Raw genomic sequence first — 20,937 nt, 5'->3', positions numbered from 1 at the left:
ATGCATTTTCTTGCATTGGGATGATCAAATTTTATGCGTTTAGTCTAAAACCTTAAAAAAGCCAAAATAAGGCATTTGTGTGCAATTGTAAACAACTGTCTGTACGATTAGCAATTTTAAATAAGATGAAAAAGTAAATATATACGATTAAAAAAATATTTTAATGCCTAAACCTAACCAACCTAAACCAACAAAAAAACATATAGTACTAACCTGTCAGACTGTCCTGAGGGAAAAACTATGTCTAGTAATGCTACCATTAGCTTAGCTATAGCTTAACTTAGTTTAGCTTAGCCAGACTAGCTCTGTCCAGACACCAACCTTCCACCATCTCTAAAGCTAATGGCCATTTTTTTTTTTGGACCAGGACCAGTTGCCAGGCAACCAGCAGAGACTTCAGGAAGTTATACTGGTCACGGCCAAGAAATAATTTATTACATAACCCCCTGTAAAATGCTGATTTTTCACTTTTATACCCTTGTACAGATTGAGTAAACAAGATGTTTACTTAGTGTTAATTAGTGAGCTTTAGAGGTTCTGGTAGTCTGATTCTGTTTCCAGTCTTCATGCTAAGCTAACTTAGCCAAAGCAGCTTTACATGGCAAGAAACTTTGTATGACTAGAAATTGGGAAGTAATTTGCACAGCAGAATGTTGTAAAACAATAACAGGAAATAGACGGTGGTACTCCATTGGAAGCCAATAAAAGACAATATTGAATAATTGCCCATCCTGAAAAGGCGAATCATAAAAGCAGCCATATTTCATATCACAGGTGGACCGTTCATTGGTGAAAATCCTTCCTGATTAGAGTTGCAGTCCACATCCAGCTGTTGCATCCGTGTGAATCAGACAGCTGAGGTAGTTAGTCATTCCTGGGGGAACAACAGTTAGTCTGCACTGCTGGGCACGAGCTCAAAGCCCACAGGAGACGCACAGAGAGACGGTAACAGGTGTTGCTGTGATGCATGCAGAGCTACTTCATGGTGAGCGTACCTGCCGATGCTCCTTCTCACACACATAAACACATGCACACACATACAAACACACACACACACACACACACACACACACACACACACTAGCTCTCCAGATGGCCATCATACAGGATCAGTGAATCAGTCCTCTGGCGGCCATTGTGAGGGCGTAAAGAAAAAAAAACAGCTTGTGATTTGTGATTTGTTCATGAGCCAATGACCAGGCAAAGTTGTCCTACTGATTGCATGTAGCGGCATGATAAGGCTGCCATGGCGATTGTCACGGCGCAAGCAGAAAACACAAATGAAGCAAGGCTCTGCTTTTTGTTTCACATGCAGGTAAAATCCTCACAGGGCTTATTTGGCGACCGTCTGGACCAACTCATCTGAATCCAGGTTCACACTTCAACCGGGCCCGCAGTTGGCAAACAGTTACAGACCAGATGAAGCCGTGATTCGTGCCGTCTCTCCTCAATCTCTTTCAAGCGAAAATCTGGAGCGTTCTCTTTCAAAAACGTCTGCTGAGACCACACTCTCTCTGCACTGTCCAACAGAGCCTTCGCCTTTGTTTCTATTGTTTTCCCGACACTGAAAAACAACTCTTGTCGTCCAAGACAGTTTCCAAACGCCATGCAAGGTGTACATTTTTTTTAATAACATACCATTACTGGAATTGTTCAGTCTGGCTGTTTTACACCAGCATTTATAGCAATGGGATCAGCATATCTAAGGAAACCCAGTGGCTAGATGACAAGGCTGATTAAGCCATTAAAGTCCTTGATATGTATTTAGCATAATCTGGCCTGTCTGCAAATAAGGAGGCAGGGAGCTGGTTGCGACTGTTTTTATCAAAAGCTGCTAGTTAGCTCAATCAAAGCAGCTGCTGGGAAGCATCAGTTTTAATTCAGCATTATGAGGAATAGAGAGGAGCTCTCTCTCTTTTTCCCTCTTTCTCTCTCTGCCATTCTGTCTCTCTCTCTCTCTCTCTCTCTCTCTCTTTCTCTCTCTATCACTCACTTTTCCTCTCATCCTCTCTCTCTCTCTCTCTCTCTCTCTCTCAGGGGTGAAGAGTTTCATTTCTGTCATCTGAAGAGATGAGGAGTGATCTGCCGTGGCCCAAGTTCCTCCCAGCCTCAGGTCCTTTCATGCTCTCAGCTTAATTTGAGCTGAACCAATGTTTATCATTCTGCAGCAACTGGGCCGAGTGGCTGGGAGGGAGGACAGTTCTGCGCCTGATCTGTTTTTTTTGTTATGTTGTTTTTTTTTCTTCCTTTGCTAAGATTGTTGTTTTGCTTGTAGACGGCAATATTGTTTCCCCTCTGGGTTGGATTAGAGCTGCTCTAATCTAGTCAGATAATGTTTTAATCAACATCTGCGTTTTATTCATGTTGTGCTACATGATGACACTTTATGGTTGCATAATTAGGAATAATTTATCCATATTAGATGTGGAACAAAACAGGAAAGTAGCTCCGCAGCCAAGTGTTCTTTCTAGTGATGATTATATTCGCTTATAATCCATACATACATTGATTTATGATGAATTTAATTCTACCAGAGCTATAGTAGTTGAGGATAAACAATCTGATATTGATTGATTAACTGTAAATCCAACCATGCAGTTAGCTTATTAAGTCAGAACTGAGTGATGTCTGAGAGCTACCAGATCCTGTAAAAATAGGACTCTGAAAAACAAGAGCACAGTGATTAAAATGTGGACAGGAGCAAAAAATAAAAACTGCTTGGGCTTAAGAGGGTTCATTAGTCTTGTTTTAAATACAGTCAGGTGCCCATTCTTTTGCAAAAAGTAATCTGTCTACACTTCAAGTCGGGTCTGTTTGTTATTGTACCGAGCACAAATGAGTGGCGGGTTGATGCTCTGTGTGCGTGTGTCAGTAAAGGCTGGATATCACACCTCAAATTTTTTGAGTAAGCCCGCAATGCATCTGTAGCATTGAGGATTAAAATTATTATAAGGTATTGTGACGCCAAACCCTAATAGTTTGTCTGTCTGTTAGCAGGATTACAGTAAAACGACTGGCTCGATTTTCATGAAACTTGGTGAAAGGGTGTCTCATACGTCAAGGAAGAACCCATAAAATTTTGAAAGAGATCACAGGATGGATAGACTTATTAATTTTCACTTTTGTTAATATTGCGAAATCGGGCACTTGTGATGCATTCAAGTGGTTATATTCCTTGGCTCATCTGATCAGTTTCTTTTAGTCTTTTTTAGGCAAATTCAGGAAACACCTATCATGTTGTTAAAACTCTGTGTGCATTAGAACACAACACATCTTCTATGTAATGTCCAATTGTGACGTCAAAGTCTAATTAATGATCTAATAGTTGTCTGTCTGTTGGCAGGATTATAGAAAAACGGCTGGCTTGATTTTCATGAAGCTTGTTGAAAACGTGTCTCATACGTCAAGGAAAAACCCATAAAATTTTGAAAGAGATCTGAATCATGGGGTGGATACACTAATTCATTTTGTTAATATTGCGAAATTGGGCCTTTGTGATGCATTAGAGTGGTGTCTGAAAATACAGTTCTTAATCATATTGTATGGCTCATCTGGTCAGTTTCTGAAGTCTTTGTTGTCAGTCAAATACAGGAAACAGGTATCATGTTGTTTAAACTCTCTGAGCATTATAACACAATACATCTTCTATGTAGTGTCCACTTTCAGACTTGAAGCTTGTGAACACACCAAAGTTGGAAGAACAACTTCCCAGCTCAGGATAGAGGACAATCTGAGGAGCATGTGAATGCACCGTTGGCCTTTGCAGAAGACTTTAGTCTCAGAGAGTCATGGTATTTTATGTATAGGTTTTATCAGGCTTGGGTTAAGACATTAAACACTAATGAATGAATAGTTGGTTGTATTTTGTTAGAGATACAGATCTGTAAAAAAAAAAGTGTGAGAGGACATTCTGACCTTTTGTAAACCGAGCATTAACACCACAGCAGATAAATGCCATATTAGAGTTCATTATGTTCGTCCCCTCTGCTACATCTCTGCTTACATCCACAGCTTAGTTTAACATATTGCAAAAATGTTCTTTCATTTATCTTTTTTCATCAGTGACGTGGTGGCAGATTACATATTCGCTTCCATCCTTTCTTCTCTCTCTCTCTCTCTGTTTTCACTCTCCTTTCCCTCCCTCTTCTCTCACTCAGCTGCACACTCCTCGTCTCTCCAAAAAGCAAGCGGGCTGTCGACTCTCCCTTCTGTCTGCCCCATCTGTGATGCAGTATGGGCCACTGGCTTGATAATGATAGGCAGGCGGAGCGCGGAGCTGCGTACGAGGCAAACAGGGAACAAACCAAGCCGCTAAAATGGAAGACAAAACTCTAATCAGTTGCCTCAGCAAGTCTACCAGAGGTCTCGCCTTGCTGATAAAAAGGTTTGCAGTAGCGGCTCTCGCTCTGGCCCACGTTCCTCCCACCCGTGCAAATGTGTGACATGCTGTGTCATACACTGCAGAGATGCGAAGTGGTAAAGAGGCGGAGGACAGAGTCTTGCTAACACAGCAGATGTGAACCCTCCGAAAGCCATCGGACCAGAATTGGTACCATGTGTTTTTCCTTCCTCGTCGCCCCTCCTTCCTCCCAGTACTTGTGTTAGAGCGAGAAAACGCCCAGGGGCTCGTTAAAACTTTAATATACTGTACAATCACAGTAATTGAGTAGAATTTTCAAGTTCTTCCAGTCATGGTTTTAATTTATGAAGCCCCTATGAAAGTTTAATGGATCAGCAGTTGTAGAGTCGCAGCTATCTAAATCATTCTGCAGCTATCTCTGCCTGCGCTGCCTGCCAAGTCCCGCCGTTAGCGTCCTGTGCCCTAGAAAGATGGCCAGATTGCTCCAAAGGCATGACTGTCGCTGGACGTCTGTTCAACACATTGTACCTAGAGGTCTTTCACAGAGCCGTCCCATTGGCTGTGAGCTTACAAACTGGGTGTTGGCATCAATTCTGATGCCGTTCACCAACTATCCACTGGGTAACTTTGGGGTTTCTTTTCTTCTATTGTATTATTCATGCTAGCAAGTACAGAGTCCCTGTTGCTTGATGAGTGTAATATAGCATGCTCACTTAATTATGGAGCAGCTCTCATGAGAGGCATATCAGAGAATGCACACAAGATGAATATGGTACCCCAGCTTCTCTTGCTTATGAATAGTGGGAAATGCAGCAATTTGCATGGCAGGAGATATGATGTGCCACATCCTCGTTTCACTTTTAGCAATACTAGCCTGACCGTACTTGAGATGTTTATTATTGTTATTAATATTTTGTCAGGAAGCGGGGATGTGAGTGACACACGGCTCTGGAAGGGGCTTATTAAAAGAAGTTATTGTCGGCGATCGCCGTGGAGAGATACAACACGGTGATTAATGGTGTGTTTTACAGCCGACAAAAAAGCGCAGGGAGACTCGGGCCTGGGAGGACAGCACTGAGAAATCACTGCAAGGAAATTGCTAGGTATGCTTTACCTCTAATGAAAGAAACCATCCTTTAGATGTGTATCACACTGGACTGCTAAGGGCCATGGGGGAAAATGAAACTGTTCTGATTTATTTTTGTTTTGACCTACTTAATGTTCTTCAATTCGGATGTTTCATAATGAAACAATCTGTTTTTTTTGGGATATTAAATCATGATTGCATCACTTTAAATGAAAACAAGCTTGTTACAGTGTTTCCCACTGTGACTTGACAGGTAATGGGACAACTTAAAGAGACACAGGACTATAGGAAGTCTCCTGTCACTCCTAAACAGTAATAAATTTAGCTTGTCTCTGTCACGCTGTCTTCGTGTCTCAGCATGCAGATGACGTCCCTTGTGACATGCTGCAAAAACTCTTCCTTTAAACCCTTGTTCCCTATTTCAAACAGAAATAAAGCAGAGAGTAGAAACAGGCTGGTAGCCATCTAGTTGTCACAGTCCAGTGCAGTCCAATCATACCCCCCTCCCCTGCTGCCTTGTCCTATCCCACACTGTCTGTCTTAGAGGTGAAGTCAAAGCCATCTTATCAGCTTTTTTCCCATCACACACTTATCAAAGCTGCCTTTCTTCTCCTCCTGCCGCTGTTTTTTGTTTACATTGCTCTTGTCATGGCAAGTAAACACCGGCAGTTATCTCTCAGATGGCAACATCTCAGATAAGCCACATCTGCTCTGTTGTACATCTAGTGTATGTAGCAGCAAAGTGTGAGCTCTGTGAGGGGAAATCGGACTCGAATAGTGAAATGCACTTCATGCTGATTCATTTTGGGAATCCAAATTTTCTGAAGCGAGCATAGCACAGCTTTATTGTAAAAGTGTTTTTATTATATGATGCTTTGGAAGATATAGATGTTTTTTTCTTTTGCAACCTCTGAAGTTGCAAAGTTTAAATAAATAAAAATTTACAACAGATTTTTTTTTTACAGAATAAATAAAAGTGATCTTTGTGTGTGATTGTGATCTTCATCTTCAAAATCATTTGTTTTAGATGCCTGATTATGCATATATATATATGTATATATATATATATATATATGTATATGTGTGTGTGTGTGTGTGTGTGTATATATATATATATATATATATATATATATATATATATATATATACTCATGGTAGTCTATATATGACTACTCATGGTAGTCATGGAAAAATTATTAGACCACTATTGTTTTCTTCAGTTTCTTGTTCATTTTAATGCCTGGTTCAACTAAAGGTACATTTGTTAGGACAAATATACAAAAATAGCACATAAGAGTTTAAATTAAGAGCTGATATCTAGCCATTTTCCATGGTTTTCTTGATAATAACCAAAAGTCATTATCAAAACTCTTATGATGATCATTATATTTGCCCAAACAAATGTACCTTTAGTTGTACCAGGCATTAAAATAAACAAGAAATTTAAGAAAACAACGGTCTAATAATTTTTTCCATGACTGTAAATATATATAAAGAAAAAAAGGGGGGGTGGGCAAAGAACATGCTGCATGGTTTTCTAGTTTTCCTCTTTGCATGATTTCTCCTGTAAGGGTATTTGTATGTGAATCTGTAGTTGCCCAGTAGAGGAGGCTGTGCATTCTTCATGTTTCCAGTGTAGCATCTCCTGGCCTCCTTCTAGTAGCCGCCGGATTAGATCTGACCCTCGGTAGTACTTGTGTGTCCAGCCTCTGCGACTGCCCCCATTCCCCCCTCCTCTCCAGCGACACACTACAGCAAGCACGTCAGTCCCCAACCTCCCCAGTCCCTCGGGGGAAGATCCATTCAAGTCCAGGGGGATGCCGGCTGCCAACGGAGGGGTTAGCAGTAACCACTAAGCACCGTAAACACTGTAGCTTTACACTCTCTGACTCATCCAGGGGCCTCAGCACCACGCTGGCTGTGTACACTATCTGGTTCAAGTGATGTCAGAGGGGGCAGTGGATTTAAGCAGGTTTTAGTTTGACGCTAATCCCCTCGTGGCAAACAGAGTGGACGAGGGGAACGTCCCTGCCAATGGCGTGCATCAACCCCATTGGATTAGCGCGTCTCGTCCCCTCCTCCATTCTGTTGGCATTGTCCGGCATGTGTTTTTACCCCAATTTCTTTACCCTGGTCTTAGTTTGGAATGTAAGCGTGACGCCCAGCACAAGCATGATCCCTGCTGTAGAATGGAGTACAGCCTCGCCCCAAAAGGTGTGTTTTTTTATTGTTTGCATGTGTGTGTACTCTATCTATGTGTTTGTCATGCTGTGCCTCTCTCCTCGTGGATTTCTAATGTTTCCAGGGCTGAATTATTTAGATAGGCTGCCAGCAGGGAGCTACATGATAGCACAGACTTAAGAGTGAGGGGTGGTGGGGCCTACAGCTGCATATCAGGTAAAAAGGTAGCTCATGATTCACCTTTTCTCCTCTCCACCCCACTCCTCCCTTTTGATTGGGGGCCAGTGTAACTGGAGAGTTGAAATATAATACCCGGCTCTATTTTCCGCTTTTATAGCCGTCTGCTTTATTGTCTTCACTGATGCCTAACTCAAGTGAGCAGTCGCATTTCGGTGGCTCCCTGGGCCAGCACGGTCCTGAATGGACTGAAGGCCAGAACGACAGGGCTGCAAGTCGCTGTCACTACTGTGGCACCATTGCGGGGCGAAGGAATTCTTTGGCGTTGGGTGGGGGAGACGGTGGAGTGTGGTTTCACCATCACCCAGGTCTCACTGAGAAACCGGATCCAGGCCTCCAGCCCCCTATGTATAGGCAGGTCCAGCAGGAACGGCATGGGCTGCAGCTGCTGAGGAAGACCTCTGTGCCTGATGTAAGCAACAGCCTCTTTCTCAGGCAAGTGATGGCAGGCCGGGCCTCTGCACCACCTCAGGATTACTACCTGGCTGATGCTACCTTATCTGGCCAGACTGAAAAGTCTGGGTTTTATATGGATAACCAGCACCTGCTCACCAGATCATCCTCGCATTATGGGCCCAGTGGGGGGGTGAAGCCTACCTGGGATCAAGAACAGGGAAGGGCCACACCTTCCGTGCTTCCCTCTGCTTCTACACCTACCCCAGCGCCTCCTCCCCCTCCACCTCCTCCCCCGCCTCCTCCGCCACCTCCTCCCCCTCCCATTCACGAGCTGAGCCGTTTGTACAGGGAAACTCTGGGATCTAAGATGATCCCAGACGTCCACCGTATTGGTGGCAGCTCTCCCGCTCCTGCAGTCTACGGGATCCAGCCCCCTTTTGCTATTTACGCCGCTGAGCCACCATCTCTCACTGCTCGCCAAGCTTATAACAATATCACCAGCTTGTCCCTGGACCCCCGCCAGCCAACTGCCACCAGTTCAGTGGTGGACCCAGCTTCCCAGGGAATGGACGGAGCTCTCCCCCGGGCTTATGGAGCTGTAGCCTCCCAGCGGCTGCCTTATGACCCAAATTATGACCCCAGCATGGTGGCTGCCACAGCTGGAATGACCTCCAGCATGCCTCTTCACCACCCCAGTGCTGCAGACCCCAAGAAGATGGTGGACCCTAATTTCTTGGCCTATTTGCGGGCTGAAGGTTTGGCTGAGAGTTCTATCACTCTCCTACTGCAACATGGCTTTGATTCCACCGCCACGCTGGGAATGATGGAGGACCACGATGTCCGCTCTGTGGCCCCTAACATGGCTCAAGCACGCGTTCTGTCCCGTGTAGTGCTTAGTTGCAAGGCAAGTGGAGCAGCAACACGTGCTCGATCCAACAGCTTTACCCATCGCAGTGACCTTTACATGCAACCCCAGGGCTTGACCATGGACCCCAACCTGATGCAGCAACCTCCCACCACCATCCAGACCGTGTCCCCTAGGATGGGAGAGTTTCTAGGTAGAAGACCGAGCAGCGCGCCCTCCCAACACCTTCTGGAAACCACCACCTACCCGGCAGCACGGCCCATGCCACCTGGAGCTTTCCCAATCAGCCCGGTAGGATATAGCAGCGCTGTGACTCAAGGAAGACCCTTCTCCATGTACAATGCCCACACCGGTCTTGCAATGTCTGCTCTTGGACAGCAGCCTCCACCAGCTCCGGGCACCCCTGGAGCAGCGCCCAAAACCTTCTCTGGCTCCTATTCCCCCATGGAGCTGATGAAGAGAGCCCCCAACCTTCCCCCAGCATCGCCACTAGCTCCACCGAGCCCCCTTCACAGCCCCCAACTTCTCCGGAAAGGGATCAACGCTGCCCCCGAGAGTACCATTGCTCCAGTTACTTCTTCCACTACTCTCCAAGTGCAGAACCTTAACAACACCAAGATGGTAGGACGTCGCACTGGTCCACCTGTCATAGTCTCAACCATGACCACCACACCTGACACAAGTAATGTTAAACCTCACCTTTCTCAATTATTTCTTCAAACCCCGTCTCCTCTTTCCTTGTTGCTGGTTAATTTTTGGTTTTGTAATTTTTTTTTCCTGAGTTTTGTCATAGATTAGATGCACAGTGATATTTAATTCTGTATATAATGGAGAGATTTTTGGCAAACAACAAAAAATCAGACTGACAGTCTTATTGAATGGAGGAGTAGCATGTAAGATGCATCTGACAAGTTAAGCAGCTTTGCTCCGAGAGGTCTTTTTTTAAAATTACGCAACTATTTATACATGTATTGCAACAGGGTTGTGTCATTTGCCGGAGGGGATCCTGTCTCATCACCAAGTTGAAGCATTTCTTATAAGCAGCACTCCAGTTATTGAGGTCAACATTTTTTCTGTCATTTTCTTTCACGTAGTTTATTGGTCGGAATCCTTTTTGAAGTAACAGTGTTGCTGTAGGAGTTGTTTTGTAGCTCAAATTTGGTTTTTCAAGGTACACGGTACACAGTTAAATACAGGATTATTTTGTCTCTGTCTTTTAATGTAAACCTGAGTTGGTAAATAACAAAAAACATCCAGCTTGTCTCGAGTTAAGAGTTATTTTCCCTGATGCGCAGTTGCTGTCATTCTATTTTACACTGTACTCTCACCTAATCGGGGACTTAACTGCCTCAAATCCAATTACACTAATTGGATGTATAATTGTGTAGGTAGCTGCTTTTTATAGACGTGTCTGTTTGAAATTCTCTTTGCATTGTAGTGCCACAAAAAGCTCTGTCATTTACTTGTTTGTTGGTCTACTTCTAAACAAGTTCAGTAATTTTTACCGCAGGCAGTAGGTACATGGGACAAAATTTATTTTGAAATGAAATTTCTTCTCTGCCGTTTTCATAAATACTCAAGAATCGATTTTCACTTCCAGCAACAATAATGAAAGAAACTGTTTGCTTTTGAAGATAACTCTGCTGCTGCATAAAATATGGAAAGACTAAACTTGTCTTTTTGTTTGTTTTCTAAGGTGTATTCTTTAAACCACATATTCCTGTGAAAGTGTTTTTTTTTTATCTTCAGTGGCCTCACAGAACACATAATTATGTTGATTTTATTTGTGGAACTTGTTTGTCTCATACAAGGTTAATACAAGTAGTGTGGCAGCTTCTAATGCTCACTTTACTGCAAGAGTAAATTCTCCAGCAAGGCATCATCTTTGCTTATTTTTACACACAAAGGCCTTGATTTCGCACCTTAACAAGTTGATATATTTCCCTGCAGATGGGAGCTGATGAGCTTAGGGGGAGAATTAAATCGTTTAACCTTGCTTTTATGCCATGTAACCCTGTATCTTGCCTGCCTCTCTAATGGGTCTGTGGGCTGCTGCACTTGTTATAGAGTAATGACTTTTATGAAGCGGCCTCCCTTCATGTGTTGTCAAGGAAATAAGAAGCGAGGTGCAAGATTCAGAGGAGGGGGAAGGAGCTGTGGGGGAGGAGGGAGTGGGAAGTCCCTTTTTCTTGAGCTTCATGCAAATACACACTGCCTTGCAAGGTCACAGCCCCCCCCAACCCCCCCACCCCACTCCACCCTTGCTTCAAGTACACTTTTAGCACAACAAACTCATTTGCATGTAGCTGACATTTGTTGCTTCAGTAACTTCATCTGATAATGGGCAGCCCTTGCCGCCGATCGGAAAGCATACTTCTTAATTGTGTGTTGCTAGGCAACCTAGGTTTCGGTGGTAATCAGAGAGAGATAATCTTCACATTTAAGGAAAGGGGAAAAGTGAAGCCCTGCATGCAGTGTTGCACATTTATTTTGTGCACTTGTTACTCTTTTTTTTTATCAGCCATGTGCATTTTGTAGAAGGAGAAAATTGAGTGAAAATAATAAGATGTTGCAGGGCACTTAATGAAAACATTTCTCTCTACTCTCTCTCTCTCTCTTTCTCTCTCTCTCTCTCTCTCCCTCAAGAGATTGCTTCTCATTTTTGTGCAAAGGCTTTAGTACACCAGTCAAGAGCTTCTCTCATTACATGCATGGTGTTTTATGTTCAAACATGCATATTGATGAAAAGTTGACACATTATTCCTTTTGCACCTACTGAATAAATTGGTTGTTCTTCCAATACAAACCAGTCTTCTCTTTATCGTCTTACATCAAAGTGTAAATTTACACACAGCCAAGGCATCCGCATTTCCATACTGTCGATTTCTTATTTATTCTCAAAGCAGAATTCTGAAAGCCAAGATGTGAGCTGCAGCGAAATAAGTAGCTCCTTAAAATATTTATGTAAAAGGTTCAGGTGGGAGGGCCCTGCCTGTGTACTCCTCTCCACTGGGCGCTGTCTTGGTTGGCTAAAGCCATAAGTAGTGTTAATAATGGCATTAAACGGTTGAGTCGAGCTTAGTTGCAACAGTTCCCTTCTACCCAAAGTAGGGAGAGCGCCTTGCAGCACTCGATTGGCCATGGAGTTGTCTATCAGTAGCATCCCACAGAGCAGCACAGGTGGGTAAACCTAACTTCGATGTCACGTGAAGCAGAATAGCCAACAGGCTAGCTAGAGATGTGATTGGTTAATAGCCTGCATTGTGTGCGTGCTCAGTAGATTAACTAAGGTGGATGCTTGCATGTTGTCACCAAATGCCAGCACGTGGTTTCCTACTGGAGATAATCCACGGAACATCTTCGGCTGTACTTTTCTCGGCTGGAGAATTAGGAGGCGGTGTGTTTGGGGGCAGGGCTTGTAGCTTACAGGAAGGAAAGAAGTTGGCTTCAGCCCTCCAGAGCCATATGGGATGTGTCAGTTGACGTGTTTACCTGTATAAGTCTGTTCTCACTGTGTCACTGTACCCAGGTTATATCCGCTCCTTCCTGGGAGGCTAGTCAAAAACATGTCCTTTTTTCCCCCCTTTTTTGACAGGAAGCCATCACTGGTGTGGCTGACAGTTATGTAACCTTCCAGTGCATTGCTCCCATAGGAGCCTGAATGGGATTTTAATTTCCCTGCCTGTATTTGGAAGGACATCCACGAGGATGCATGCCTAATGTGCTCTCAGCTGTCCTTGGCTAAACTGCTTTGTTCAGGTGTCTGACATTGATTTCAGAGTGCACTCCTTGCCTTTTTTTTTTTTACACTGGCTAGTTAGGAGAGAAACATCCCCTGTGTGTCAGTGTGGCCTTAGACAGGCCAGACTTATGTGTGTGTTTTAGACACATGATAGTGTGTCTTCCTGTGCAGCCAATGTGCTTCTTGATTGTACAATGGTCCTTTGATTTAGTGCTTATGTTGCTGCAAATGCATAACTTCAAAGTATTTGTGCCTTGTGATATATGGACATGCGTGTGCTGCTGCCCCCCACTTTCCTGCCACACATGTACATGGAGCACAGATGTCCCTCTCTCAGCAGCAGGAAGTGTTTGTCTTCATCTAGGCCGGCTGGACGTGACAGCAGGACATTGGGACAAGACCTTACGTTTCCTCTATCTGTCTGTTTCTTCCTTTTACTCGCGCTATTATCTGTGCACATATAGTGTGCCGTTGAATAATATTCGGATAGTAATGATTTTCATTGTTGGCTCTACTTTAGCACATTGGATTTAATATTAAGACATTGATATTGGGTAAACAGTGTTGTTCTTTTCTTACATGTTCCCTCAATGTCAGATCAGTGCAGCAGACAGGAACATGAGAGTTTTTGATATTTATAATGATTTAAAAAGTCAGTCACCTGGTCTCAATCCAACTGACCAGGTGACCGGAATGAGGGAAAAACAACAAGACATTCAGGCCTCCCAGTGGGTCCTAGATTTTAGTTATGAGTATTTGACTGCTACTTATGTATTAATTATGATGGCTTTAACTGCATGTTAAAGGAACAGTTCACTCCATAATCAAAAATATGTATTTCCCTCTTACCTGTAGTGCTTTCAGTCTTTATTGTTTCAATGTAAGTTGCTGAGTGTTGGAGATATCAGCTGTAGAGAACTAAATGGCTCTTGGCTTTTGGTGCTAAAATTGCCAAAAAAATATGTTCTCAACAGCAATGTCTCTTTCCAGAAATAATGACGCAGGTACTCAAGATAATTCACAGACCTTTGCATGTTGTAAAGTGTTTCATGTAGGGACAGTGTTTTTACTGAGCTAAACCACCGTAGATGTGCAGGAGTAATAGTTTGATAGTGCTAGTGCTTAAAGTACCCCCCAAAAAAGTTCAAAAATTGCAAAAGGCAATGTCTCTTTCCAGAAATAATTACCCAGGTACTCAAGCTAATCCACAGACCTTGTTGTAAGGTGCTTCATGTAGGAATTATTTTCTTTCTTCCGAACTAAACCATCATACAACTCCATCGTAACACCACAATACACCGGACAGAAATAATAGTCCATGTCCATTGTCCCCGAGTAGGTTTAGAGTTGGCTGGTGTAGTTCAGTTTAAAGAAAATAGTTCCTTATAAAAGTTTCTCGTAAAAAAAGGTCCTGTGGATAAGGAACAAGGTCATGATTTCTGATCGCTGTTGAGTTTTTAAAGGTATTTTTTTGGCACTTTGAGCACCACAAGCCAAGTTCCATCTAGTTCCATTATAATAAAGATAAAGAAAACATCTCTACTGCCAATATAGCCACTTGGTAACTCACAACTCAAATCGCCCTACAGGTAAAGGAAGACATGCATTTTTGATTATGGGGTGAACTGTCTGTCCCTTAACTCGCCTAATTACCAAAGATTGGGTGTAAAAACAAGGGGTGCACTACTGACATTGTCCATTTCATGTGGATGTAAACACCATAATTGCTGAAAGTTGCTGCACAAAGTTTCTCATAGTCACCAATTTATTTCAACTCCAATAGAGTAGAGAGTACAGAGGCAGCACACCAGCACAGTCCTAATACTTCCTGACTGCACTGCGTATTGATCCCTTCCTTAGTTGCTGTTGTTGGCGCGGTAATGGTTTAGGATCTAATGGCTTACGTTACCTGTCTAGGAATAGGCTGAGAATTAGAGTGAGGAAAATCCTACCGGCCATCTGTGTGTTTGTGTGTATGATATGTGTTTCTGTGTGTGGATGCTACTATACAGGCATCACGTGTCAGCGGGAGTCTGTGTCATCCTCACTAATCCCTCTGATATGAATGAGTGGAGACTGACGAGAGTTTTCGGCTCACATGGCATTGGTCAGGGGTTATTACAGGGAATAGAGCTGTGTAATAATCAGTCCTACCCTGCTTTTTAATTTGTATCGCAAAACACCACGTGCATGTATTGATGTACTGTATCCATGCAAACTATGCCTATTTAGAGATAGGTAAAGATTAACAGTGATACATTTTGTGAATTAAATTAACGAGCCAATGACTGTATTGACTTTGAGTGTAGGAATTGTAACCATTAGGTTTATTGCTTCCTTATTTTAAGGTACGGAAACGTATCAGACAAGTAGTGTTGGACCCGAACATTTGGCTATTCGGATATTGTTGGGTAGGTTTATGTTGTGGAAATATTTTTAAGAATTCCTAAAAAATTAATGCCTTTAATAGAATCAAAAGACACATGTTGCACCACAGTGTTTTCATTTTTAGCTCAGTGTGAGAGCCTTTCATTTTGCTGTCATTTATAGTTGCTAGTTTCTCTCCTCTGATCTTTGAGTTTCGCTGAGGGCGGGGCTTTGCGCGTGCACACACACACACATACACACACACACACACAAATGTGGCAGAGCAGAAAGAAATATGCAGTTTGTTTTGGGGGCTTTTTGCCTGGTCTTCAGCAAGTTACATAAATGATGAGTAGCCTGTTGCTGTCTTGGTCTGTCAAGCACATTTTTTACTCATAAAAAAAACTTGCCATGTTTGCATTACTAGGGCTGTTGTTTTGCATTATTGTCCTTATTTGAGCATGATGTATAAAAGAGCTACGAGTTGCACACGGTGAAATCTGCACTTTAAAGACATAGCCAAACCCAAACAGTGAAAAACATTTTCTCATTGCTTTGTATGCGCCTGTACTGTTAAAGGCCTCTGTTCACCCCTCGTTCCTTAAACGCTTATCTGTCATGTGTCTCCAGTTTCCCGAGAACCTGGTAAATGTTACATGAACTATCTGCTGCTCCATCTCCACTCGGCCTCTGTATTGTTTGTGTCTCGGGGGAAATATGGCCAGGAAAATCTATTTTTCCACTGCAGTATTTTTTTTCCTCTGAAAGAAAAAACAAGTGGAAGAAAAAAGTGTTGTGGAGCCCCATCCCCACCTCGCCCCTCCCTCACTGTTTTCTCATGGTTGATCTTTCCAAACCATCGGTTGCGTTCACAGAGGGATTAATGGTTTCTGCGAAGCCAGCCAACCCGTGGAGGGGACGGAGCCGTCGAGCGAATGAGGAACAGCTGGTCTCCCTCTGCTTCTGACAGCTTGAGTGTGTGTTTGTGTGCGTGCGCGATAGTAGCAGCTGACCTCTGCACGGGGTCAGAAGTGCGTGGTCCAAAAGTCTGTGTTAAGTCTTTAGGTTTTCTCCCATCTACTGTACTGCTGATAATTAATACTGTCAGTGGGTCTGTAAAAATATTATTCCCTGATGTATGTGTGTAAGCGTGTGTGGGAGAGTTTTTTTGTGCGCCACACATTTTCATCAGTGTTTCTAAAGATTTTCTGAAGTTTTCACCTAAATAAGGTTGGATTTAAGATCTGACATTATTACACACTTTCATTATCTTGCTTTCAGTTTCAGTGCTTTGATCAGTGCATTTTTGAACAGAGCATGATGTGTCTTTGTATATGCATGTGCATATTTATTCAAAGATTAAATTAGATCTGAACTGGCCCAAAAATTGTACTGGAAAAAAATTAACAGAAGCAGTCACTTTTATTCATTTAGTTAGTGTTCTTTTAAATATTTCAGATTTCATAGAGACGACTGGAGGCCATCTGATTGCAATTTGGATTGAAAGTTAACTGTCCCCTGCATGCTCCTTAACAGGCCTAAAGGTCACTGCTGAGCGCTAATGGCGAGGTGTGTGTGTCTGTGTGTGTGTGTGTGTGTGTGTGTGTGTGTGTGTGTGTCTGTGTGTGTCTGTGTGTGTGTGTGTGTGTGTGTGTGTGTGTGTGTGTGTGTGTCTGTGTGTCTGTGTGTGTCGTTCGCCCATCATGTTATGATTGGTGAGAAAAATCTTCAGGTTATTTTTGGAGATCGTCATGTTTATTCTACTAGTCTCCCTGTCCCATGGCTGTTTTGTTTACAGGAAAGCGATGATGTGTGCTCATTGCTCGCGCTGTAAGAATGGCAGCACTTTGATATAATCTCCCCAATTATCTGTCGTCAATTCTGCCATATATTATTCCTCTCTCCATGGCAGCTGGGGAGGAGATTGGTTTTGTGCGTGTCGAACGGCAACAGCTGCATCCACTAAAACAGACAACTACCTCTGCACACCTCCCCAGTCCTCCTTCTTTTTTTGTCTCCCTCCCCCTCTTTCTCTCTCACTCAGTGGTGGGCAGGTCACCCTGAATTATTCATCAGTGTGAAATGAAAAAGCTCATGGATATTGAATATCCCCTCTGAAGTGGTGGCCAACCTTGTGTTTTTTTTTTCTTTCTCTTCCTTTTTTTTGTAGCTGAAAAGAGTAAAGAGCGGCAGATCTCACTGCCAGAGTATTTCAAAGGTTAACCGATTGCTTTACCTCGCGCACATATTTACTTTCTTCATGGTCTGTGACTGGCGAGGAGGGGTAGTAGCAGAGAGATGAGGAGAGGATGAAGAAGAAAAAGACTGAGAAAGAGAGGAGATGAAAAGAGTAGGAATAAGAAAAAAAAGGTAGAGCAGTAATCTGTGTTCCTGTGGATATTTTTCTCCTTGAAGAACTCGTTCCTGTGACCACCACAGTAGGCCGCCTCGTTGTGTAGCTGAAGCTGATTCGCTAACCTTTCTTGGCGCGTGTTGTTAGGCCTGTTCCTTCCTGGAACGAGTGCGCCTGTGGTCGGTTGTGGTCGTCCCGATCGACCGGTTGTCATTAGTTTCCCATGTGGCCCGCTGTGTTCCTCCATTGTCCTCCTGCCTGGTCTTTTGTCCTGTGGTTTGATCTGCGGCCCGCGCTGCAAATCAATGCTACTGGTTGCCATTCATTCTGCTCCGCGGCCAGCAAACGCAGCAGGGACCGTCAGTACATCTCCCTTGTGAGAGTTTCTAAAACGGGCAGCAAGGATAAGGGGAAAATCCTTCAAGCTTCAGAGTGTTGTTGTGTTTTTTATTTAACATTTAAGTTGCATTTTCTGTGTCCACCTTTTTCGCTGGCATTATTTGTCTAACGAGCTGAATGCTGTTTCCCTGCAGATTTAAAAGAGCCTCTTTTATGCCAGAGAGCAGATGCTAAGATAATGAATAAATAAAATAAATAAAAACTACTCAAGGGGCGAGCCCCTCCTCCCCTGTTTGGAATCTTGTACATGCTAATAGGACACGGAGTGTTTTATTCGTTCAATAATATCCGAGCAGCATTAACCCTGCGTCGCTCTCATTGGCCATTATGTTGCTACTACCCTGTACCCTTTCAGTCATTACAGTCCATTTTCCTCCATTCCCAATTTCTTCTGCAGCATAGACAATTACTCAGGAATCCTTTTAAGAGTATTCCCAAGCCGTACAAAGACCAAATGTGCCTGCAGGAAGCAGCCAGGGCTTTAACTGGCTAACCTTTTCCAAACGTATTCTTAACAGAGTTGTAATGACTGACAATTGGAGAGGGAGGGGAAAGCTATTTTATTTTCCGAGGAATAAAACGACTCAAATGATTTGTCTTCCAGGAAATGGATTTGAGGCTCTGCATTCAGTTTTTTTTCCGCTTGTTTAAAAAACATCCTGTTACTTGCAGGTAATTGCACTTTAACTCAAGTGAAATACATACAGAGTGGGAGTCGGTGCAGCTCGTAGGTGTCAGGTGTTCCAGGTGTCCTATTGTGTGGTCAAAATGCAAACTCCTGTTACAGTGGGTTTGGTGATACGGTGCGTGGTGGGGTAGGGGTCTGCTCTGCCAGAGGAAGTGTGAAATATCATCTGCCACGGTGGAACGAGGTGGGTGGAAGTTTCTTTCCAGAGGGTGCAGGCGAGGGGGGTTATGATGATGAAAATGGCTGTAACTCTTCAGCAAAGTGAGCTTTAAAAGGCTGTAAGTGGACACCTCATAGTATCTGATGGCTGACTCCTGGTTGACAAGACCCCGCGACCCCGGTGTATTTATCGTAATGGAGCACAGCTGGGCCGCAGCTTCGATGGGTTAATAGCCATGTGACAGCTTTGTGGGATGGGGAGCGGGAGGTATTGTGTGTACGTGTGTGCATGCATTTTATTTACTCGTGCACTCTGCTGAATGGCACGCAGGGGCCACACTGGGGAGGGTGGGACTCTCTGCTGCGTCTCCACTCTCTCTGCCAGGCCAGATGGCTCCTGTCACTGAGAGAGGAGGAGGAGTGATGGAAGGAAAAGGGGAAGGAGGGAGCGCCGAGTCGCCCTTAACAGCGCCAGAGTGGCCCGTCCCCAGAGCCACCACATCTGGAGACCACCTGCAGCTGGCTCGCCCCGCTTCCTCCGTCCTCGTCCCTTTCCCTCGTGCGCACGCTCACTATCTCGCTGTTTTTCCAGATAGGAGTGGTGGCGGTGGTGTGTTAGGTCAGGCTGTGATTTGTGCCCATATTTCAGCAACTTTAGTGTGTCTCTGCTACGGGCAGCGAGGGAGGGAGGAGCAGCAGGGAGGGATGGGAGGAGGAGGAGGTAGTGGTGGTGGCGGCTGTGTGAAAGCATAGCAAAATATCATTTTATTTTATGACTGCACCAGCCTCTGAGAGTTGTGGGTTTTGTATTTGTGATATTTCTTTTTTTATTCCTCCCCAAGTAAGAAGACAGAGTGAGAATGTTCGTTTTTCTTCCCTTCGCTGTTGCTGCAACTGATCCAGAGGCCACAGGGGGGCCGTTCCTGCCTGCTTGCCCTCCTTGGCTCCCCCCAAATAAAATGCACTCATTTGCATTCCCATGCTGTAATTTAGCCCTCCTCTCTCCCCGCTTTCTCTTTCACTATCTCACTGTCCCTCATCCCTACATCTTTTCAGCCCTGGTCCTTGCGGTTCCGCAGGGATTGGAACGTGGGAGGGAAAGAGAGGCGGGGAGGCAGAGAAAACAAAAGCAGAGTGGCAGTGTTGACTCAGGGTTGTTATCTGGACCATTGCTGAGAGGGTGGGGGAACTTGTATGCATGTGTGTGTGTCTGCAGACATGCCTGGGGGGGTTATTTACCCTGGCTGCTGCTGCCACGGCAGGTGCCTGTCGGTGGATAAACCTGGACCTCCTAAATAAATATTCACCGTGGGGAAATTAAACTTGCATGACCAAAAACTACTACTACTGCTGCTTATTCCTCACTCTCTCCACCTCTTGTCACATCAAGAAGGTCCAGTCCATTGAAGATCAGCCATCTTACTCCCAAACCCCCAATAGCATGTCACTGAACATGAAGGACAAAGAGAATCTCAGAGGACTTTTGGATGTTTTATCAGTTGTTGTACAGCGACTTCATGTTAGAAGGAGCAGCTCTCCTGATAGTTTGCTTGGATGCACTCGCAGCTTGTTTCCTCGGAGGTTTAAGCTCTTAAACCAAGTTGTTGAGTGAACAAATATAGTATGACTTTTGACTCAGATGATTTTGCATTATTCATTCACTGTACATGACGTGAGAAAAAGATTGTTGTCTGAAGGACTTTTCGGACCATTTGCTATGGTCTTAAACAGTGGATGAGTTGGTAAAGTTGCTGCAGTTTTTCTTTGGTTTGGTGTCTTTTTACACAGAAATATCAAATTAAAATACATCACTAAAAGCTTTACTCAAATGCAGTCCTATTATTATCCTGCCCAAAAATAAACAACGTGCTTTGTTCCTTGTTAAGTTCAGGCCTTGATTCATTCTTTGACTCACTGTAAGTGTTTTAATCCTTATCCCACTATCAAGCATACCTAGCTGAAGGAGTATGCCTTGTAGTTGACTCAGATCACATTTACACCACAAACAAACCACTCCAAAATTTTGTTTTTGACCACTTCCTCTCAAGGGTCTAAGTGCGGTTGTGCAGAGTACAATTGCTGCGTTCACTAGAGCCTGCAGAT

General features: G+C 43.8%; 1 protein-coding gene across 4 annotated transcripts in view; it reads left to right on the top strand.

Annotated features, from left to right (window-relative positions):
* The window catches only part of LOC131959163 (C-terminal-binding protein 2), a 115,704-nt gene that overhangs the window by 54,146 nt on the left and 40,621 nt on the right, over positions 1-20,937 (top strand). Inside the window, exon 1 of one of the 4 annotated variants that reach the window (XM_059324261.1) lies at positions 7,990-9,808. The exons of the other annotated variants lie outside the window; for them this stretch is intronic. Coding sequence (XP_059180244.1) covers positions 7,990-9,808 — 1,819 coding nt within the window. Of the gene's footprint in view, positions 1-7,989; positions 9,809-20,937 lie in introns of those variants that run through there. 4 annotated transcript variants of the gene reach the window in all.

Source organism: Centropristis striata, chromosome 21 (assembly GCF_030273125.1).
Source record: "Centropristis striata isolate RG_2023a ecotype Rhode Island chromosome 21, C.striata_1.0, whole genome shotgun sequence".
NCBI lineage: Eukaryota > Metazoa > Chordata > Actinopteri > Perciformes > Serranidae > Centropristis > Centropristis striata.
This window is presented reverse-complemented; position numbering and strand designations above follow the sequence as displayed.